This window comes from Doryrhamphus excisus, chromosome 14, assembly GCF_030265055.1.
Source record: "Doryrhamphus excisus isolate RoL2022-K1 chromosome 14, RoL_Dexc_1.0, whole genome shotgun sequence".
NCBI classification, from domain to species: domain Eukaryota; kingdom Metazoa; phylum Chordata; class Actinopteri; order Syngnathiformes; family Syngnathidae; genus Doryrhamphus; species Doryrhamphus excisus.
The window spans coordinates 17,070,219-17,093,548 of NC_080479.1; the positions used below are offsets into that span (position 1 = coordinate 17,070,219).

Here is a 23,330-nt window from a genome sequence, read left to right on the forward strand (position 1 = left end):
TAAATAAATAAATAAAATTAACATCACCCAATTTTTTCATTAACAAAGTACTAATTGCAAAATTAAAATTACAATAGACTCACCCATACTTCAAAATATAATAATAAGTAATATAATAATAAAAATATAATAAGTCAATACTTTCAGTTAATAATAATTTTAATGACAAAAATTATGAATACAATTAACATCAAATTTAAATCACACAGTTTGCACACAGGCTACATTTATACTAAGCGATAACTACAATAAAAAGTGAGTGGTCACAAGTTTTATTAATAAAATCATATAGAAGGTGATTATTTTTCCCTTTGTTTTGGCGCCCCCTGGCGACTACAATGCCTCCTAACCTTGAATAACAGTATACTGTATATATAATTAGTTCTTTTAAGGGGGGAAAAACTCACAGTATAGAGCATATGTAATGTTAAAGACAAACCGACGAATTATATGTAAAAATTAATAAAACAAAAACAATGATGAATATAATATAAATGCGGCTATCTTTGGGGAAAACTATATAAACGTGTAAGAGTGACATCTACTGGAAGAAAAGCTACATTGCACACACAAAAAAAACATCCTGAATCATTGACGTAATACTTCCTGTAAACCAGGCCTTCAAAATAAAAGCATCACCCATCAAAAGCAAGTAAAATAACATATAATAGATTAAAAATAATACATTAAAATGTTATTTTCAAATGTAAAATGTTTAAACAGAGCGGTGTTGTTTTTCGCTACATGTTAACCTAACAGACAAACGGAAGAAAAGTTTGCTATAACGTGACCACGCCCCTTCGAAGTGTCTCGTGGTTTAGCGCCGCAGCGGTCACGTGACCACACCGTCGTCTCATTACTTCCTGTATCCTAGTCTGTTCAACTGCGGAGGAAAAAAACTAAAATAACGGATACATTCGTTTGTCCGGAGGAAGAAAATACATCTTAATAATTTAATATTTTTGCCTGTGTGTATATATGTGTGAATTTTGTCGTGTGAAGTCGCCTTCAAGTGTTATTTAACGGCGAGGAGAATGAGCGGATGAATCCCTGTTAGCTATTTGGCCATTTTTTCCCCCCCACCAACCACCCCTCCATTCCGTGACATTTTCCACTAGCACACTTGACGTCTGTCATCATGTCAAAATACACCAGCTTTCCCGAACCCACGGAAGAACAGAACCCTTTCCAGGTGAGTGATACAAAAGCTTAGCAACTTAGCTAACGGTATCGTTAAAACCCAAATACGGCTACACTGAAGTTTAGTTATAAGCAACAGCTGACTCGGGGGTCGCTCATGTGACATCTTGGTTGTGCCAACTTGTAACGTCTATGGAGAAAAAAACACACGAATAAACTGTCATAAAACGTTGTTGTTGTGTTGATTTATGTATTTATTTTATGTACACAGGACCCGGCCGTGACCCAACACAGCAGCAACACCGGATATGCCACACTGGATCTTTACAATCCGTTCGAAAGCACGGCGGAGGTGAGTCAGTCGTTATTTGGACGCCATTAATATGGACTGTTATTTATAATATGTGGCAACATGACAGCGATTGGGGACAAAGTCAGTCAAAATATGGTAATGGTAATGGTTTAATTTCATTTGAACATGCATCAGATTACAATTGAATGCATCCCATAATCAGTTCACAGTTCCACATGTCCAAAAGGAGTAGGAAGAAGCAAAGCTTATTAAATCCTACCCCTCCATCTGGTACTTTTACAATCAGTAACTGTTACATTTGTTCACTTCCTGCTTTCCTAATATAGTTTAAGTTGTTTTTTTGTTTGTTTTTGTTTTATTTTTTAAATTTTTTTTAATTTTTATTTTTTTTTAATGTTTAAATTTTAAATTTTTATTTTAAATTTAATTTGTATTTTTTACTACTATTTTTATTTTTTATTTGTTTTTATTTGTACTCCGTTTTCCTCCCACATTCCAAAAAACATTCTATGTTAATTCGTAATGGTAATGGTAATTGTTTAATTTCATTTGAACATGCATCAGATTACAATTGAATGCATCCCATAATCAGTTCACAGTTCCACATGTCCAAAAGGAGTAGGAAGAAGCAAAGCTTATTAAATCCTACCCCTCCATCTTGTACTTTTACAATCAGTAACTGTTACATTTGTTCACTTCCTGCTTTCCTAATATAGTTTAAGTTGTTTTTTTGTTTGTTTTTGTTTTATTTTTTTATTTTTTTAATTTTTTTTTTAAATGTTTAAATTTTATTTTAAATTTATTTTTTATTTTTTACTACTATTTTTATTTTTTATTTGTTTTTATTTGTACTCCGTTTTCCTCCCACATTCCAAAAACATGCTATGTTAATTGGTAATGGTAATGGTTTAATTTCATTTGAACATGCATCAGATTACAATTGAATGCATCCCATAATCAGTTCACAGTTCCACATGTCCAAAAGGAGTAGGAAGAAGCAAAGCTTATTAAATCCTACCCCGACATCTGGTACTTATACAATCAGTAACTCTTACATTTGTTCACTTCCTGCTTTCCATAATATAGTTTAAGTTGTTTTTTTTGTTTGTTTTTGTTTTTATTTTTTACCATTTTTAAATTTTTTTTATTTTATTTTATTTTTAAGCTTATTAAATCCTACCCCTCCATTTGGTATTTTTACAATCAGTAACTGTTACATTTGTTCACTTCCTGCTTTCTATAATACAGTTTAATTTTTTTTTTTTTTTTTATTTTGAATTTTTGAATTTTTTCCTAATATACTTTAAGTTTTTTTTAATTTTAATTTTAATTTTAATTTTAATTTTAATTTTAATTTTAATTTTAATTTTAATTTTAATTTTAATTTTAATTTTAATTTTAATTTTAATTTTAATTTTAATTTTAATTTTGTTCCAGACTCTTCATCCTTGTATTTAGCAAACATCAACTGCTTGTATTGTTTCTTGAATTGGCTCATCGTTGTGCATTGTTTGAGGTCCTTACTCAATCCATTCCATAGTTTGATTCCACATACTGAAATGCTATGGCTTTTTAACGTTTTAACAGTTATTAGGTTTAGGGCTCAATCACTTTATCACATTCCATATTATTTTAAGGCTTCCTCCATGTGATCTCCCTTATGATGTGAATATTTATCCAACTATTGCTAGTGCCGCATATGACTGAACAAAAATCTGACTTCTTACTTTTCTTTTTTTGTATTTTAGCCTCCACCGCCTTATGAAGCCACCTCTCCTACTGCTCCATCCATGCCTGCACAGACCCCACCCAGCCGAACAACACCTACTCAGCCTAACAACTATGGCTCCTATAACACCCATAACAACCAGGTATTGCTTGCTCTTGTTCGGTCGCCACGGGTGCAAACACTCATATTAGTAGGTAAAAGTCATGTAAAATCATTCAAATGTGGATTTCGGAAAACGGTATTACTAAGATAGTCCATCAAAAAGTGTGCCTGACCTGAGTTTAGAATTAAAAACAAAACATAATTTAAAAGTTTTATTAATTAGGGGGCTGCAATGACGTCAGCCTCCCGCTGGGCTTTGGTGCTCCCTCTGATAGACAGAGGCAGTCTTTCAGCGCCATCTATCATTTTCTATGCTTTCGATGCTCCTTCATTTTTTTTTTGTATATTTATATTTTCTGAGTGTTAAGTTGCTGTGTGATGATTTTGGTATTCTTTGTAAGATGAGAGTGAGTGCAGCAACTTAACACCCAATAAGTGTGCCTGACCTGAGTTTAGAATTAAAAATAAACATAATTTAAAAGTTTTCCCATAATGCATCGCGTCTGAGCAACGTATTAATTAGGGTGCTGCAATGACGTCAGCCTCCCGCTGGAATGATTTTGGCATTCTTTTTAAGATGAGATCGAGTGTCAGACTGTTATAGTCGTGGAAAAATTAATTAATTAAAAATTAATTCGGGTGCTGCAATGATGTCAGCCTCCCGCTGGGCTTTGGGTTCCCTCTGATAGACAGAGGCAGTCTTTCAGCGCCATCCATCATTTTCTATGCTTTCGATGCTCCTTCATTTTTTTTTTGTATATTTATATTTTCTGAGTGTTAAGTTGCTGTGTGATGATTTTGGCATTCTTTGTAAGATGAGAGTGTGTGCAGCAACTTAACACCCAAAAAGTGTGCCTGACCTGAGTTTAGAATTAAAAACAAAACATAATTTAAAAGTTTTCCCATAATGCATCGCGTCTGAGCAACGTATTAATTAGGGTGCTGCAATGACGTCAGCCTCCCGCTGGAATGATTTTGGCATTCTTTTTAAGATGAGATCGAGTGTCAGACTGTTATAGTCGTGGAAAAATTAATTAATTAAAAATTAATTCGGGTGCTGCAATGACGTCAGCCTCCCGCTGGGCTTTGGACTCCCTCTAATAGCTGAGTCTTTCAGCGCCATCCATCATTTTCTATGCTTTCGATGCTCCTTCATTTTTTTTGTATATTTATATTTTCTGAGTGTTAAGTTGCTGTGTGATGATTTTGGCATTCTTTGTAAAATGAGAGTGAGTGTCGTGGAAAGAAATATTAGAGCAGCTTTGTTTCTTCAGTTCATTTGTTCATTTAATTACATAAACACTATAAATATATCACCAATATTAGAGTATAAACATATGAAAACGGCATATTACGTTTGTTACTGACGATGTCTTGTGTTTGCCAGACTGCAGTCAATGCCACCACGACTGAGCTGATGAAAAAACAGGAGGAGCTGGAAAGGAAAGCCCGGGAGCTGGAAAGGAGAGAACGGGAGCTGCAGTCACACAGCCTGGGGCCTGGAGCCTGTGAGAGAGAGGCGGGCGGGCGGGGTGGGAGGGCTGGGCCGGGGGGAGGGGGACATCTAAATAATATGAAGCATAACAGGAACATCCTAATGTAATATGGAAATACAGAAAGGTCTGTTCATGATTTAATCCAGCAACCCTCATTTTAGTTTCCCTCTCAAAATCACAGGGAGAATTACTTTCAACTTTGACCCCTGCAGATAATTTATAGCTAAATTCTAATCTCATAACGTCTTTATTTCATAATTACTACTAATTGTGTAATGACTCTGTCACTCACGAGTCAATGAACAACACTAAGAACACTAAATTCATCACACAGCAACTTAACACCCAAAAAAAGTGTGCCTGACCTGAGTTTAGAATAAAAAAAAAAACAAAACACAATTTAAAAATTTTCCCATAATGCATCGCGTCTGAGGAACATTAATTAGGGTGCTGCAATGACGTCAGCCTCCCGCTGGGATTTGGGCTCCCTCTGATGGACAGAGGCAGTCTTTCAGCGCCGTCCATCATTTTCTATGCTTTCGATGCTCCTTCATTTTTTGTATATTTATACTTTCTGAGTGTTAAGTTGCTGTGTGATGATTTTGGCATTCTTTGTAAGATGAGAGTGAGTGCAGCAACTTGCAGCACCCGAAAAGTGTATCTGACCTGAGTTTAGAATTAAAAACAAACAAAACATAATTTAAAAGTTTTCCCATAATGCATCACGTTTGAGCAACGTATTAATTAGGGTGCTGCAATGACGTCAGCCACCCCCTGGAATGATTTTGGCATTCTTTGTAAGATGAGAGTCAGTGTCAGACTGTTATAGTCATGTAAAAATTAATTAATTAAAAATTAATTAGGGTGCTGCAATGACGTCAGCCTCCCGCTGGGCTTTGGGCTCCCTCTGATAGACAGTCTTTCAGCGCCATCTATCATTTTCTATGCTTTCGATGCTCTTTCATTTTTTGTATATTTATACTTTGAGTGTTAAGTTGCTGTGTGATGATTTTGGCATTCTTTGTCAGTGTCAGACTGTTATAGTCATGGAAAAAAATATTAGACCAGCTTTGTTTTTTTTAGTTTATTTGTTCATTTTAATGCCTGTTTTTTTTTTCATTACAATGACGACAACAAAAATAGCTCACAAGAATGTAATTTAAGAGCTTATATTTAGCTATTTCCATTGCTTAAGTACTTAAATCAATAGCTATGGTAGTATACGGCGGAATTTATTTGCAGTATTTTATAGTTTTATATGCCAAATCAGTAAAGGACACGTTTATGTGAAAATAATGGAATTTTTTTTTGCTCCCGCATCAGCCCGTCAAAATAATTGGCCTCCCCTGCCTTCATTCTGCCCGGTCGGACCGTGCTTCTACCAGGACATCAACGTGGAGATCAGCCAGCGCTTCCAGCGTACCGTCACCCTCATGTACTACTTCTGGATGTGTGAGTTTGGGGTTTGTAGTACTTTTTCGGTGCCCTGTCGGCTCTGTGGGCCTTGAAATTGTCTTTTATTGTAAACAAAGTATTAGTGCATACACAGTCCAGATTCATATTGCTATTATGTGTCAGATGCGGTATCGTGCCCATTCATTCTGTTTTTTTTGTCTCCTTCTTGCCTTCTCCAGTCAGCACTTGCACTTTGGTCTTCAACCTGATCTCCTCGTTGGCCATGTTCTGCGTGGACACTTCTGTCGGTGTTGGTTTCGGCCTTGCCATTCTCTGGGCTCTGCTCTTCACACCTTGCTCCTTCCTCTGCTGGTATCGGCCTGCGTACAAAGCCTTCAGGTGCATACCGCCATCTAAAGTTCCAAAGTTGTGTCCAAAGGTTTTTCCAGCAAGGCCCACATAGTGAAAAATGAAAGGATATGATAAGAAGTTATATATGTATATATATGTAAGAAAATGTCGGTGAAAAAGCTTACTCTTAGTGTCAATATTTAAATTTCTGCTGTTTTTATTTCTTATTAATGTTAAAAGTTAAAAGTTTAAAATTGTTATTACAATTTTAGATTTTTTTGTAATAAAAAAATTACAAATTAATTAAACATTTTTAAATCTATTTTTTCTTTAATATTTCAACCCGATGCTATTAAAATGAAAGTTTTTCTTTATAATATTATAATAAATTATAATAATTTATAATTATAAATTTCCTTATAATATTCGGACTTTATTCTCGTACAATTATAACAGTTTTTTTCAAGTTATTTTTAATATTTCCAACTGTTGCAAATTTCCTTTTTGTAAATTTACTTTATTCCCATAATATTTTGACTCGTAGCATTTTTTTCTTTTCTTATGTCATCACGACTATAAAACAATAATGTCTTTTTTTTGAATATTTCAACTTCCTGCTACTAAAGTGACGTTATTTTTTCTCACACTATTGTGATGATATTCTTGGAAAATTATGTAATTTTCTTGTTATATTACACTAATTTAATTTAATTTAATTTAATTTAATTTAATTTAATTTAATTTAATTTAATTTAATTTAATTTAATTTAATTTAATTTAATTTAATTTAATTTAATTTAATTTAATTTAATTTAATTTAATTTAATTTAATTTAATTTAATTTAATTTAATTTAATTTAATTTTTGCACCATCCTAAAGAAACGATTCATGGCTACAAAAATGCCCTTTTGTAATGTCTTTAACTGTTTGTTTTTTTTAATTCATAACACTGTGCCATGACAGATACATGCAAGCGTTTAGTGATTACTTTCCATATATTGCAATAAATTTAGTAAATTTAACAATAGCAATATTTCCCCTCATCTCTCTAGGAGTGACAGTTCCTTCAACTTCTTCATCTTCTTCTTCATTTTCTTCGCCCAAGTGGCTGTGTATGTCATCATGACCATCGGCATCCCTGGGTGGGGGTTCAGGTATGTCCATACTGCCGTTGCATCAGTCGTATGTATATGCAATGTACAGTATATATATATAATGTATTGTTTATTGTTGTTATTGTATTTGTTTCTTTAAAGGGGACCTATTATGTTAATTTTCCGGCCCTTTGTATTGAGTTGTATTGACTCCTATAGAGCAGCGACACACAATAACCCGCACAGAAGGCTTTCTTGCTCTTCCAGAATCTGTACCCATTCAGCTGTATTTCTTTGGATTTCGTGCTTCCTGCAAAAACGATCTTTTTTTTTAATGTATAATCCAACTTTATAGGAGTTGATTAACTTAAAGGGAGTGGATAATAAACGGCAATTTATATTTTTAAAATGTTGGCTTTTAACATACTAGCAAATTGCTAGCAACGTTAACAGCCACGCACATAAGGAAGCCCTCTCCTTTGTGACATCACAAAGGGAATAGTTTTGCAACGCCCTCTGAAACCGAACGTTTTGAGCCATCCCAAACGTCTTTCAGGGCTCACTTCCGAAAGTGCAAACCGAACTTTGGCATCGTTTAACACGAGAATAAAAAGGTCGGAAAAGTGGAAAAAGCATAATAGGTCCCCTTTAATAACAAAACCTAAAATTCCCGGTGTATTTTCTTCTTGTCGTCGTGTGACAGCGGCTGGATCGTGAGCTTGGCCGCTCTGAAAACAAGCACCCCCGTGGGCGTGATCATGATGATGAATGCCATCCTCTTCACTGCCCAGGCCGCCATTGGAGTGTTCATGCTGAAGAAGGTGAACTTTTCAAAATGACACATACAGTGGAACCTTGGTTAGCGTCATTCGTGCTTTTCCAGTAGGTCAGACTTTACTGCAAACGGATGCTAACCGAGTCAACATTCCCCAGACTAAATCGAATTCATCCGTTTCGGAAACAAAACATGTTTTTGTAGTTTTACACAAATTTGCCATCTTTTTTTCATGTTAACCAAAAAAAATGCTAACCAAGGTAATGTATATTGTTGGTTTTAGTGTTAAGTTTGGGTTTTATACTAAGATTGCAGTCGTCGTCCGGTCGCCTCCTTATCGCGGTTAATTAGATCCAGACCCGACCGCGATATGTAAATTTTCAGGAAGTAGTTTTCAAGATGCAATATGAATTCTGAAAAGCTGAAATGAAACTGAAACGCTTTGAAAAGGTGCAAAAAAAAAAAATCTAAATTTATAATGAACACAGGAGCCGTTCGGAAGCTGAAGCTGGGCTGAAATGCTGTGGAAATATGCAAAAACACAGGATAAACAGTAAAAGGTAATTCAAATCGATTCAAAACTCAAATCGGGAATTGAACTAACCATCTCTGGGTTTGGATCCAAGCACTCTACTAGCTGCGCTGTACAGCTTTTTGCTAATTTGCCACAATACATTTAATATTTTTCTATTTATAGCATAGAAATCCTGTTCAGGATCTTCTAAATACAGTTTACATTCTTAACACTCTTAGAGCCCTCAAGACATGAAATAACACCCCTATAGTCACCTTCAATGTTGTAGACACGATCAAATGATAGCAAGGCACGACTGCGTCTTTTTAGTTTTACCGCCCATTATGTTGATTCACGTTTTTTATTTTTGTATCGGTATTCAGTGGAACCTCGGTTAGAGTCCGCCTCGGTTAGAGTACGCCTCGGTTAACATGCCAGAATTTTGCCTTGCTAAAGTACATTTTTTGCATCTTGTCGTGTTTATTATTATTATTAATACCCTGCATGAGTCCAGCTGTGTTCTTCACTCATTCAACGGCAGCCATTTTTCAAAAGACAAACCTCTTCGTTGGCGGCCATTTTGGATCTTTTAAGGCACACAGAATATTTTGTGTTTTATGGCTATGGAAATATGGAACCTACCGGAAGAAAGATTAGACTCTCGATTTTTCATTCTTTAGTAATCAGCAGTAAGTTTCAGGAAAATATCAGTTCCCGACTAAAAAAAAAAATAAATTCAAACAGAACTTTTTTCTTTTTCCTGTCCAGGTTCACGGGATGTACCGGCAGACCGATGCCAGTTTCCAGAAGGCCCAGGCTGAGTTCGCCACCGGAGTCATGTCCAATCAGGCTGTCCGCCAAGCCGCTGCCAATGCGGCCGCCAACGCCGCTCAGGGTGCCTTCACTGCACCCCGCTGATGAAGAGGGACACTGGGTGGGTAAGTAGGAAGGGGTGGGGATTGGGGGGGTTCCTTTTGTGTAATAAAGGATCACTGGTGATTAGATGTCAGTGGGTGTGAAACATGAGTCTCCGTATTTACCAAACTAAACAAGCAGTGCATGATGTTTTTGTAACGTGTACGCAGTGTCGACATTGAAGTGTCCGTGTTCCGTTCAAAATCTGTACGGATTTCGGAACGCTCGTATCATGTTTAAGCGGCGCAGCACCCCGCCCGTAAAGCTTCCATCTTTCATGACGTAGTGGTTAGACCCATCGACTTTTTAAGACTTGTTTACACGGTCACTCGAAATGCTACCAAATACTACTTTTTTTTTTTTTTTTGTCGTCTTCAACTAACACAAACTCTAAATGAAAAAGGCCTATTTATGTTGTTGTCAAAAGCGCTCACACGCTGTAAAAGATGAATGTGTTGTCTTGTTCTTTTGATGCTGCTTGTGTTGTTTTCTTACAAATATAATGTCATGCAAGTTATCCCCGAGTCCGCTACAGTCATTGAATCCTGGTTTATTTTATGTCTGGAAGAAAGTGACTACAAGAGATTCCAATTTTATAAACTTTCATGAAGCAAAACATGTAGATATGCTAAAAAAAATGAATCTCAATTTAGTATCTTTTTTTGTGCCATTTTTGCAGTTTTCAAAAATTTAAATTTAAACTTCCTTCTTAAATAAACTTTGCAAATTTTCTTGTAATATTTTGGCTTTATCCTCATAATAATCTAACTTTTTTCCCAAATATAATTTTCCTCATGTGAGTTTATTTTCTGAATTTTTTTTCTCATTAAAATTTGATTTTCTTTTTTTTACCTTTTTAGTCTTTATTTATTTTGACTATATTGCCATAACATTTTTCCCAACCTATTTTTTTTAAAGAAATTCAACTTTTGTTTGTCATAATATTACAACTTGAAAAAAAAAAATTTTTCTTTAATATTTCAACTCTATGCTACTAGAATTATATATTTTTCCTCATACTATGAGTTTATTCTCATGAAATTGCGGCTTTTTCCATTTTTTAGTCTTTTTTTACTTTTTGACTATATTTCCATAACATTTTTCCCAACCTAATTAAAAAAAAAAAATCAACTTTTGTCTGTCATAATATTACAAATTTAAAAAAAATGTTTTTTTCTTTAATGTTTCAACTCTATGCTACTAAAATTATATATTTTTCCTCATACTATGAGTTTATTCTCATGAAATTGCAGCTTTTTCCCCGTTTTAGTCTTTTTTTAATTTTTGACTATATTTCCATAACATTTTTCCCCAACCTAATGAAAAAGAAAATATAACTTTTGTTTGTCATAATATTACAAATTTTAAAAAATAGTGTTTTTTTTCTTTTACATTTCAACTTTATGCTACTAGAATTATATATTTTTCCTCATACTATGAGTTTATTCTCATGAAACTCTTTTTTTTTATTTTTGACTATATTTCCATAACATTTTTCCCAACCCAATAATGTCATAATATTACAACTTTTAAAAAATAGCGTTTTTTTCTTTAATATTTCAACTCTATGCTATTAAAATTATATATTTTTCCTCATACTATGAGTTTATTCTCTCATTTTTTTAACCTCATTAAAATATATTTTTTACAGCATTTTTTTCTTCAATTTTTAAAATGTTTCAACTATATAAACCTTATTTTGTAATTATGTTTGTCATAACATTATATGACACTTCAATAAAAAAATATATATTTCAACTGTATGCTGCTAAAATGACTAATTTTTTCCATAAAATTATGAGTTTGTTCTCATGAAATTATGAGTCTGTTCTCGCACACTGTCTCAGTTATTATTATTATGTAACAATCTGCTGTGTTTTATCCTTTGGTATGCTGAATCTTGTGCTATTAATAAAGCTGTGGACGGTTCGCTAGTTTGTTCTAGTGATGAAAAATTTCGACTCTTTTTAGAGAGCCGGTTCTTTGGCTCGACTCACTAAAAAGAGCCGTCCTTACGAAAGAAGTAATGACGGCAGCTGAAGTTGTGAAAGGGTAAAGGTGCTAACAAAACACAGCGTGGATGGCCATTCACCATCTTCCAAGAGTCTTCAACAAAGGTAAAAGTGATTTTTATGTGTCCATTTAATTCATCAACATGTTTTCTTCATGTTAAACTATAATAATTATTTATAAAATGCATTTGTGTTAATGAAAACCGAGAGAAAGATGACGTCGACAATTTTGGCTAACAGGTGTAATTTTGTAGGCTAATTTTTGTTTAGGTTTTCTTGTTTATGGTGTTTAATGTTGCTTGTGGACGTTGTTGCGGGAACAATAAAAACCACCAGTGGGTCCTGTTACGGGGAACAGTCGTGGACTTCACCTAAGTTGAGTATAAATATCATTTTTAGGTTAACTTTTACGTTAAGCTAGCCATTGTGAGAAATGCTCCACTGGTTAATATTAGGCTTTTGGCGACACCTGTCGTTTTCTAGGCGAACTGCACCCATAGTGATGTGATGCAATTGTTTTGCGTCTCAGTTTTTTTTGTATTTTAACAACAATTATCACAACATACAGACAATTAAAACAACATTTTAGCTACGTGTCCCATTAAAGTAACACATAAAACGTATGTGGTCACATGATCTGACGTGTTCCCGGGCTGGTTAAATATACTATACTACTATACTTGTAATAGACTTATAAGGGCATCCACACGTCAAGAGGGGGGCGCGCCCGGACGGGAACATGGCGGAGGCTGGAGCGGCGACACTTCTGCACCGATTCTTCTGTCACTGCTGCAAGCGTGAAACACAACCCAAACTCCCGGTAAGTTATCTGAAATAGTGACAATAACCACAATGCGGGTATTTTTTATTTTTATTTATAGTTATACTATTTAATGTGACGTTTTTAAGCTCTGATTCTACAACTAATATCATTGGATAGTTGGACACTAGTCTGAAATATAATCTAAATAGTATTATTTGACTGGAATTAGCTTGCTATAGCTTAGATGGACATGCATAGCCATATTTAGAAGCGACACCGTTGCCTTCTCCGGTGTCCGGTTGTTTGTACTTGCAAGACTCAAGGGGTCTGGTCTGGTCTGGTGTGGTGTGGAACCAAAATACTGTTGAACTTTGAATTGTGGTCAACACAGTGGAGGATTTCTAGATGTAGTGACGTCATAAGTTGACGTCGGCCGCATGTGGTTTAGTGGTTAGCATGTTGGCCACACAGTCTGGAGATTTGGAAGAGTGATGGAAGGTTTGAAAGTCCTGACTCGATCCAAAAACTGTTAGGTTAATTCTAACATGCATTCTTAAGTCTAACTTGTTACAAATGTAAGCGTGAATGGTTGTTTGTTTACATGTGCCTTATGATTGGCTTATTAAATCCTACCCCTCCATCTGGTACTTTTACAATCAGTAACTGTTACATTTGTTCACTTCCTGCTTTCCTAATATAATTTAAGTTTTTATTTTATTTTATAGCATTATAACCTTTATTTTATTTTATCCTATTATAATTTAAGTTTTTATTTTATTTTATAGCATTATAACATTTATTTTATTTTTATCCTATTATAATTTAAGCTTGTATTTTAATTTTAATTTTAATTTTAATTTTTAATTTTAATTTTAATTTTAATTTTAATTTTAATTTTAATTTTAATTTTAATTTTAATTTTAATTTTAATTTTAATTTTAATTTTAATTTTAATTTTAATTTTAATTTTAATTTTAATTTTAATTTTAATTTTAATTTTAATTTTAATTTTAGACCGGGAAGTCTGGGCTTCCCTACTGAGACATTTGTTACGCTGTTACATTTGTTCACTTCCTGCTTCTCTAATATAGTTTAATTTTTTTTAATTTTTTTGTTTGTTTTTTATTAGTTTTTTTATTTTATAAATATTATTATATAATAATTATATTATTATATATTATATTATATAATATTATAGTTTTTTTATTTTTATCCTAATATAATTTCAGTTTGTTTTTTTAATTTTAATTTTAATTTTAATTTTACTTTTTGTAGACCAGTCCTCTCGCTCAAAGTATTGGGTAATACGAGTGTAAAGGTGACTATAGGGGTGTTATTTCATGTCCAGAGGGCTCTAATAATGTTCAAACCCATATTTAATTTTTTTAAATATTCAATTTATAATATATTATTCAGGGGCTGCACGGCGGTCGAGTGGTTAGCGCGTAGACCTTACAGGAGATAGAGACAAGGAGACCAGGGTTCAATTCCACCCTCGGCCATCTCTGTGTGGAGTTTGCAACACTTAGCACTATCATGGTAGGTGTTAGCATGTTAGCATTGTAGCATTTTAGCCATTTTCATAGGTAGACACTATTATGTGGCTGCACGGCGACCTAGTGGTTAGCGCGTAGACCTCACACCTAGGAGACCAGGGTTCAATTCCAGCCTCGGCCATATCTGTGTGGAGTTTGCAACACTTAGCACTGTCATGGTGGGTGTTAACATTAGCATGTTAGCATTGTAGCATTTTAGCCATTTTCATAGGTAGACACTATTATGTGGCTGCACTGCGACCTAGTGGTTAGCGCACAGGCCACACAGCTAGGAGACCCGAGTTTGATTCCACCCTCTGGCGTCTCTGTGCATCCCATGCATGCGTGGGTTTTCTCCGGGTACTCCGGTTTCCTCCCACATTCCAAAAACATGCTAGGTTAATTGGCGACTCCAAATTGTCCATAGGTATGAATGTGAGTGTGAATGGTTGTTTGTCTATATGCGCCCTGTGATTGGCTGGCCACCAGTCCAGGGTGTACCCCTGGGTGTACCTCTTCTCTCCCATTGGGGCATTTATGTTCTTTTCTTTTCAAGGACTTTGTCTGCCCCAGGTGCAAGTCCGACTTTATTGAGGAGGTAGCACACGACTCCAGGTACAGAGCACTTCTTTGTTTCAACTAGGGCTGCAACTAACCATTATTTTAATAACCGATTCATATGTTAATTGTTTTATTAGAACTGAGAAAATGGTAATGGTTTAATTTCATTTGAACATGCATCAGATTACAATTGAATGCATCCCATAATCAGTTCACAGTTCCACATGTCCAAAAGGAGTAGGAAGAAGCAAAGCTTATTAAATCCTACCCCTCCATCTGGTACTTTTACAACCAGTAACTGTTACATTTGTTCACTTTCTGCTTTCCTAATATAATTTTTTAAAGTTTTTTTAATTTTTGTTTTTTTAATTTTTATCCTGATATAATTTAAGCTTGTTTTTTTTAATTTTAATTTTAATTTTAATTTTAATTTTAATTTTAATTTTAATTTTAATTTTAATTTTAATTTTAATTTTAATTTTAATTTTAATTTTAATTTTAATTTTAATTTTAATTTTAATTTTAATTTTACCTCCATCTGGTACTTTTGCAATCAGTAACTGTTACATTTGTTCACTTCCTGCTTTCCTAATATAGTTTAAGTTTGTTTTTGTTTTTTTATTTTTTTTATTTAAATCCTAATATAATTTAATTTTTTTTTTTTTTAATTTTAATTTTTGTAGACCAGTCCTCTCGCTCAAAGTATTGGGTAATACGAGTGTAAAGGTGACTATAGGGTTGTTATTTCATGTCCAGAGGGCTCCAATAATGTTTAGACCCATATTTAATTTTTTAAAATATTCAATTTATAATACATTATTCAAAAATGAAAAAAATATTCACATTCGAGAGGCTGAAATGACAGGATATTTACATATTTCAATTAAAAAAAACGGAACATTGTCGATTAATCGGGTAATCGATTAACCAACGATTATTTGTTGCAGCTGTAGTTTAAACAAAGCCAGGAAAAGTGGAAAACAAAGATCAATGTATTTTTGAAAACTGATATTCATAACCAGACTCCTGGACCACAGCCCACCAGAGACGAGTGAAGACTCCAACTCATTGTTCTCAGAAGTAAGCTCCTCCTGATGACATTTCAAGATGGACACTATTTTCGCCAAGGCTCGGACTCACTCTTTCTCCGGTGTTCCTCCAAGTTATGGCAGCTGCTGTTTATGGAGCGCTCCGCTCTGCTGTCGCACCCGCCGTCCTCAGAGTTGGACCCGGAGGACGGCGAGCGGTTGCTTCACGGTCAAAGCTGTCTTCCCCTCGTCTCACCGGGCAATGCCGAGGTCAGAGAACTGCAGTTGCTGTCCCAGTCTGAAGAGGAGAGGCCACCCAGACCTGAACAAAGACCTGAAGTGGAAGGGTGCGTGACATGGTAGACACTTTAAAACACTTTGAGGGGCCCCCTAAAAGCCAGGGCCCCAGGCCAATGTTTGCCTGTTGGCACATCCCGCCTTTGACTATAGGGGTGTTATTTCAAGTCAATAGGGCTCTAATGATATTCATTCATTCATTTTCTACCGCTTATCCTCACGAGAGTAGCGGGGGTGGTTGGAGCCTATCCCAGCTGTCTTCGGGCGAGAGGCGGGGTACACCCTGGACTGGTGGCCAGCCAATCACAGGGCACATATAGACAAACAACCATTCACACTCACATTCATACCTATGGACAATTTGGAGTCGCCAATTAACCTAGCATGTTTTTGGAATGTGGGAGGAAACCGGAGTAGGTGGGATTGAACCCGGGTTTCCTCGCTGTGAGGTCTGCGCGCTAACCACTAAACCGCCGTGCAGCCGATATATTGGTATATGTTTGTATATTTATTAGTTATAACTTGGGAGTGTTAAGTTGCTGTGTGATGAGTTTAGTGATCACCCACCGAGGGTGGAATTGAACCCTGGTCTTCTAGCTGTGAGGTCCGTGCGCTAACCCCCCTTACTGGACGAGTGGTTAGCGCGCAGACCTCACAGCTAGGAGACCCAAGTTCAATTCCACCCTCGGCCATCTCTGTGTGGAGTTTGCATGTTCTCCCCGTGCATGCGTGGGTTTTCTCCGGGTACTCCGGTTTCCTCCCACATTCCAAAAACATGCTAGGTTAATTAGCCACTCCAAATTGTCCATAGGTATGAATGTGAGTGTGAATGGTTGTTTGTCTATATGCGCCCTGTGATTGGCTGGCCACCAGTCCAGGGTGTACCCCTGGGTGTACCTCTTCTCTCCCATTGGGGCATTTATGTTCTTTTCTTTTCAAGGACTTTGTCTGCCCCAGGTGCAAGTCCGACTTTATTGAGGAGGTAGCACACGACTCCAGGTACAGAGCACTTCTTTGTTTCAACTAGGGCTGCAACTAACCATTATTTTAATAACCGATTCATATGTTAATTGTTTTATTAGAACTGAGAAAATGGTAATGGTTTAATTTCATTTGAACATGCATCAGATTACAATTGAATGCATCCCATAATCAGTTCACAGTTCCACATGTCCAAAAGGAGTAGGAAGAAGCAAAGCTTATTAAATCCTACCCCTCCATCTGGTACTTTTACAACCAGTAACTGTTACATTTGTTCACTTTCTGCTTTCCTAATATAATTTTTTAAAGTTTTTTTAATTTTTGTTTTTTTAATTTTTATCCTGATATAATTTAAGCTTGTTTTTTTTAATTTTAATTTTAATTTTAATTTTAATTTTAATTTTAATTTTAATTTTAATTTTAATTTTAATTTTAATTTTAATTTTAATTTTAATTTTAATTTTAATTTTAATTTTAATTTTAATTTTAATTTTACCTCCATCTGGTACTTTTGCAATCAGTAACTGTTACATTTGTTCACTTCCTGCTTTCCTAATATAGTTTAAGTTTGTTTTTGTTTTTTTATTTTTTTTATTTAAATCCTAATATAATTTAATTTTTTTTTTTTTTAATTTTAATTTTTGTAGACCAGTCCTCTCGCTCAAAGTATTGGGTAATACGAGTGTAAAGGTGACTATAGGGTTGTTATTTCATGTCCAGAGGGCTCCAATAATGTTTAGACCCATATTTAATTTTTTAAAATATTCAATTTATAATACATTATTCAAAAATGAAAAAAATATTCACATTCGAGAGGCTGAAATGACAGGATATTTACATATTTCAATTAAAAAAAACGGAACATTGTCGATTAATCGGGTAATCGATTAACCAACGATTATTTGTTGCAGCTGTAGTTTAAACAAAGCCAGGAAAAGTGGAAAACAAAGATCAATGTATTTTTGAAAACTGATATTCATAACCAGACTCCTGGACCACAGCCCACCAGAGACGAGTGAAGACTCCAACTCATTGTTCTCAGAAGTAAGCTCCTCCTGATGACATTTCAAGATGGACACTATTTTCGCCAAGGCTCGGACTCACTCTTTCTCCGGTGTTCCTCCAAGTTATGGCAGCTGCTGTTTATGGAGCGCTCCGCTCTGCTGTCGCACCCGCCGTCCTCAGAGTTGGACCCGGAGGACGGCGAGCGGTTGCTTCACGGTCAAAGCTGTCTTCCCCTCGTCTCACCGGGCAATGCCGAGGTCAGAGAACTGCAGTTGCTGTCCCAGTCTGAAGAGGAGAGGCCACCCAGACCTGAACAAAGACCTGAAGTGGAAGGGTGCGTGACATGGTAGACACTTTAAAACACTTTGAGGGGCCCCCTAAAAGCCAGGGCCCCAGGCCAATGTTTGCCTGTTGGCACATCCCGCCTTTGACTATAGGGGTGTTATTTCAAGTCAATAGGGCTCTAATGATATTCATTCATTCATTTTCTACCGCTTATCCTCACGAGAGTAGCGGGGGTGGTTGGAGCCTATCCCAGCTGTCTTCGGGCGAGAGGCGGGGTACACCCTGGACTGGTGGCCAGCCAATCACAGGGCACATATAGACAAACAACCATTCACACTCACATTCATACCTATGGACAATTTGGAGTCGCCAATTAACCTAGCATGTTTTTGGAATGTGGGAGGAAACCGGAGTAGGTGGGATTGAACCCGGGTTTCCTCGCTGTGAGGTCTGCGCGCTAACCACTAAACCGCCGTGCAGCCGATATATTGGTATATGTTTGTATATTTATTAGTTATAACTTGGGAGTGTTAAGTTGCTGTGTGATGAGTTTAGTGATCACCCACCGAGGGTGGAATTGAACCCTGGTCTTCTAGCTGTGAGGTCCGTGCGCTAACCCCCCTTACTGGACGAGTGGTTAGCGCGCAGACCTCACAGCTAGGAGACCCAAGTTCAATTCCACCCTCGGCCATCTCTGTGTGGAGTTTGCATGTTCTCCCCGTGCATGCGTGGGTTTTCTCCGGGTACTCCGGTTTCCTCCCACATTCCAAAAACATGCTAGGTTAATTGGCCACTCCAAATTGTCCATAGGTATGAATGTGAGTGTGAATGGTTGTTTGTCTATATGTGCCCCGTGATTGGCTGGCCACCAGTCCAGGGTGTACCCCGCCTTGCCTTGTCTGAAGACAGCTGGGATAGGCTCCAGCATCCCCCACGACCCTCGTGAGGATAAGCGGTAGAAAATGAATGAATGAATGAACATTATTAGAGTCCTATTGGCTTGAAATAACACCCCTATAGTCAGAGGCGGGATGTGCCAACAGGCAAACCAGGTATTTGCATGGGGCCCCGGGCTTTTAGGGGGCCCCTGTTGTACTGCAGGTAATTTTATTTACTTTCTGTTTTTGTCCGTTCCAGGATCGTGCAACAGTTTTTGGCCGACCTGTTTATGAGCAATGGAAACCCCGCTGCAGCACCCGTTGCACTGTAAGGCTTTTAAATTTTTATTTTATTTTTTTTCTTGCCGTTTCACTTCACATTGATATTGTGTGTCACCGTCTCAGATCCAGCATGCTGCAATTGTACTCAAACCCTGCAGATTATGCGTGGGGTCAGGGAGGTCTGGACGCAGTCATCACAGAGGTCAGACACTCTTTATGCCTTTACTGATGGCTGGATTTACTCACCAGCGGCCATGTTTATAAAGGTTGCTGTGCACCAAAAAAAAGGCTAAACGTGCATAAATGACTTTCACCGCCAATGTTGGTATTCATATACAAATGTGTATTCTGGTTTACCATGCATTGGATCTAAATAGCATTAGCAGTAACCCTACTTGTTGTTGTCACCCCAGTTATTCGGACAGTTGGAGAACACGGGTCCACCCCCTGCTGAAAAGGACATGATCTCATCCCTGCCGACAGTTTGCATCTCTCAGGAGCAAAAAGGTGGCAATCGTGTCTTTGTAGAACAGGTTTAGAATTTTCGGCTTCCTGTGTTGCGTACAGTGAATCAATGAATCATATCAGTGTCTCTTCTATCAGGCGTACATTATACATAACACGCTTTTAATTACGCTCAATAGCTTTACACTCCTAATGCAATATTTTAAATGTTATTGTGCGTATTCGACAGCCATTGAGGCTTTACTGGCTCATCATTACACAACTTTGTTTCTCTTTGCTGTGTTGCAGAGTGCAGACTGGAGTGTACAATTTGCAGGGAGGAGTATTCGTCTGGGGAATCTGTCAGGAAACTACCTTGCCTCCATTACTTCCACAGTGAATGTATAGTACCTTGGTTAGAGCTGGTAAGGAAGGCTTTTGGGTCCCTGGTTCATTCATTCATTCATTTTCTAACGCTTATCCTCATGAGGGTCACTGGGGCGGCTGGAGCCTATCCCAGCTGTCTTCGGAAGAGAGGTCGGGGTACACCCTGGACTGGTGGCCAGCCAATCACAGGGCACATATAGACAAACAACCATTCACACTCACATTCATACCTATGGACAATTTGGAGTGGCTAATTAACCTAGCATGTTTTTGGAATGTGGGAGGAAACCGGGAGTACCCGGAGAAAACCCACGCATGCACGGGGAGAACATGCAAACCATGATAGTGCTAAGTGTTGCAAACAAGACATAGAGATGGCCGAGGGTGGAATTGAACCCTAGTCTCCTAGTTGTGAGATCTAGGCGCTAACCACTAGGTTGCAGTGCAGCCGCATAATAGTGTCTACCTATGAAAATGACTAAAATGCTACAATGCTAACATGCTAACACCTACCATGATAGTGATAAGTGTTGCAAACTCTACACAGAGATGGCCGAGGCTGGAATTGAACCCTGGTCTACTAGCTGTGAGGTCTACGCCCTAACCACTAGGTTGCCGTCCAGCCGCATAATAGTGTCTACCTCTGAAAATAGCTAAAATGCTACATGCTAACACCTACCATGATAGTGCTAAGTGTTGCAAACTCCACACAGAGATGGCCGAGGGTGGAATTGAACCCTGGTCTCCTAGCTGTGCCGCCCCCTTGCGAAATTAGTATTTTAGCATTTGTATTTTAGTATCAGTATAATTTAGTATTAGTATTGTTTATACACCTTTTGAGTATTAAGTTGCAGTGTGATGAATCGAGTGCTGTTAGCAAAGTGTTTGTTCTCCGTAAGACATTCACACTCACATTCATACCTATGGACAATTTGGAGTCGCTAATTAACCTAGCATGCTTTTGAAATGTGGGAGGAAACCGGAGTACCCGGGGAAAAAAAAACATGCATTCACAGGGAGAACATGCAAACTCCACACGGAGATGTCTGAGGGTGGAATTGAACCCTGGTCTCCTAGCTGTGCTGCCCCCTTGCGAAATTAGTATTTTCGTATTTGTATTTTAGTATCAGTATAAATAAGTATTAGTATTAGTATTGTTTTTTTACACCTTTTAAGTATTAAGTTGCAGTGTGATGAATCGAGTGCTGTTAGCAAAGTGTTTGTTCTCAGTAAGACATTCATACCTATGGACAATTTGGAGTCGCTAATTAACCTAGCATGTTTTTAGAATGTGGGAGGAAACCGGAGTACCCGGAGAAAAAAAAAACACGCATTCACAGGGAGAACATGCAAACTCCACACACAGATCGCCGAGGGTGGGATTGAACCCGGGTCTCCTAGCTGTGAGGTCTGTGCGCTAACCACTCGACCGCCGTGCAGCATCTTTACATCAGTGTTTCTAATTTGGTCAAAATTGGTCATTGTTAGAGAACTCTAGACTTGATATAACATCCCTATAGTCACCTTTAAACTCCTATTACTCAATATTGTAGACATAATAAGACAAAATAAGACATAATATAGACGTATGTTAGCGTTGGGAGAGTTTCTTCTTGTTTCGGTTTCTGGACGCTAGTAATTCCTACAGTGGCTTATTCATCATCTCTTCAATGTAACATAGTGACCAGTGCAGAATGTCGCCACCTTAAGGAATACGAATAAATGACAGCTTTCTGCATCAAAAAATGTCCCCTCCATGCATGTGACCCACCAGTTGAGTATGATTGAGTGTTTTATCCCTTTTATATCCTTTATAATTCTAAATATTATATGCATTTGTTATTTGTCACAACTGTAAGATGCCTGAAAGCTTTGGAAAAACCACCTCTGATCATGACTCTTCCCTCTTCCAGCACGACACCTGCCCCGTGTGCCGAAAAAGTCTGGACGGTATTGACAATAGCTTCCTCCCGCACGCATCGCAATCCCCCGAGGGTCGCTTCATCAGGACAGAGCAACAGTAGAGCTCGCCAAGCCACGGTAAATCCTTCACGGACAGAATTCTTGCCATCCCGCCACTTCATTTGCACATCATCTTTGCTCAGCAATAATGTAAACAAGACTGATTTTCTTCAATGGCTCATCCAGTCTTGAAGTGGTCGACACAAGCTGCTAGTTTTCACACTTTATGGACTTGACACATTCGGCACTTGCGACTTTAAGATGACGGACATTACGCTGATCTCAATCAAGGTCACACTCTTCTGTTTGTGAAACCGTTATTAAAGTGTGATCGATTCTTGTCCTTTCTTCATTCTTATGTCGAGCTTCCATACAAAATGACACTGTTTACCTCCGCCAAGCTTCTTTAAAGGATTCATTAACATTGCAGGATATGACAATTTTTGGTGTTTGTGCTTATAACGCTACAAAATAATGGTCAGATCACTTGTTTGGGATATTTAGCCTTCATGGTAGGTGTTAGCATGCTAATGTTAGCATACTAGCATTTGTTTTTGCTATTTTCATGGGATAAAACATACTGTAGGTATAAACATTTTTATAACACCATTATCATGTTAGGTGTTAGCATGCTAAAGTTAGCATGTTGTCTTTCTTATGCTAATATTATCATAATAGCATTTTTATCTGTTTTCATGGGAAAAAACATACTGTAGGTATAAACATTTTTATAACACCAATATCATGTTAGATGTTAGCATGCTAAAGTTAGCATGTTGGCATTCTTATCATGATAATATTAGCATAATCACATTTTTTTGCTATTTTCATGGGAAAAAAACATACTGTAGGTATAAACATTTTTATAACACCATTATCATGTTAGGTGTTAGCATGCTAAAGTTAGCATGTTGGCATTCTTATCATGCTAATATTAGCATAATAGCATTTTTATCGGTTTTCATGGGTAGACACTTGATATGAACACTTAGCACTATCATGGTAGGTGTAAACATTAGCATGTTAGCATACTAGCATTTTTGCTAAAAAAAACATTAGCATATTAGCATACTAGCATTTTTTGC

The 23,330-nt window shown here is 36.8% G+C and overlaps 2 protein-coding genes across 2 annotated transcripts; both read left to right on the forward strand.

The window, feature by feature from the left end:
* The first annotated feature begins 841 nt into the window (after positions 1-841).
* On the forward strand, positions 842-10,342 carry scamp3 (secretory carrier membrane protein 3). The gene is made up of 9 exons (XM_058047566.1): positions 842-1,192; positions 1,412-1,492; positions 3,202-3,324; positions 4,672-4,792; positions 6,104-6,232; positions 6,415-6,574; positions 7,580-7,681; positions 8,325-8,442; positions 9,679-10,342. The coding sequence occupies exons 1-9, from the start codon at positions 1,139-1,141 to the stop codon at positions 9,826-9,828; spliced, it is 1,038 nt and encodes a 345-aa protein (XP_057903549.1). The 5' UTR covers positions 842-1,138; the 3' UTR covers positions 9,829-10,342.
* Positions 10,343-10,490: 148 nt separating this feature from the next.
* LOC131102078 (E3 ubiquitin-protein ligase RNF115-like) lies at positions 10,491-22,567 on the forward strand. The gene is made up of 13 exons (XM_058047565.1): positions 10,491-11,942; positions 12,527-12,657; positions 14,692-14,750; positions 15,719-15,776; positions 15,860-16,071; positions 16,979-17,020; positions 17,989-18,046; positions 18,130-18,341; positions 19,430-19,498; positions 19,576-19,654; positions 19,866-19,959; positions 20,206-20,321; positions 22,197-22,567. Exons 2-13 carry the CDS (start codon positions 12,577-12,579, stop codon positions 22,305-22,307), a joined length of 1,191 nt encoding a protein of 396 aa, XP_057903548.1. The 5' UTR covers positions 10,491-11,942; positions 12,527-12,576; the 3' UTR covers positions 22,308-22,567.
* Positions 22,568-23,330: the final 763 nt, after the last annotated feature.

Excerpts from the sequence above, each read along its gene's own strand:
- scamp3 (XM_058047566.1), top strand. The coding sequence starts at position 1,139 with ATGTCAAAATACACCAGCTTTCCCGAACCCACGGAAGAACAGAACCCT. Across the intron at positions 4,793-6,103 it reads CAGCCTGGGGCCTGGAGCCT|CCCGTCAAAATAATTGGCCT; the intron begins GTGAGAGAGAGG and ends CTCCCGCATCAG. Across the intron at positions 8,443-9,678 it reads GAGTGTTCATGCTGAAGAAG|GTTCACGGGATGTACCGGCA; the intron begins GTGAACTTTTCA and ends TTTCCTGTCCAG.
- LOC131102078 (XM_058047565.1), top strand. The coding sequence starts at position 12,577 with ATGGCGGAGGCTGGAGCGGCGACACTTCTGCACCGATTCTTCTGTCAC. Across the intron at positions 18,047-18,129 it reads CCAACTCATTGTTCTCAGAA|TTATGGCAGCTGCTGTTTAT; the intron begins GTAAGCTCCTCC and ends TGTTCCTCCAAG. Across the intron at positions 19,499-19,575 it reads GCTGCAGCACCCGTTGCACT|ATCCAGCATGCTGCAATTGT; the intron begins GTAAGGCTTTTA and ends TCACCGTCTCAG.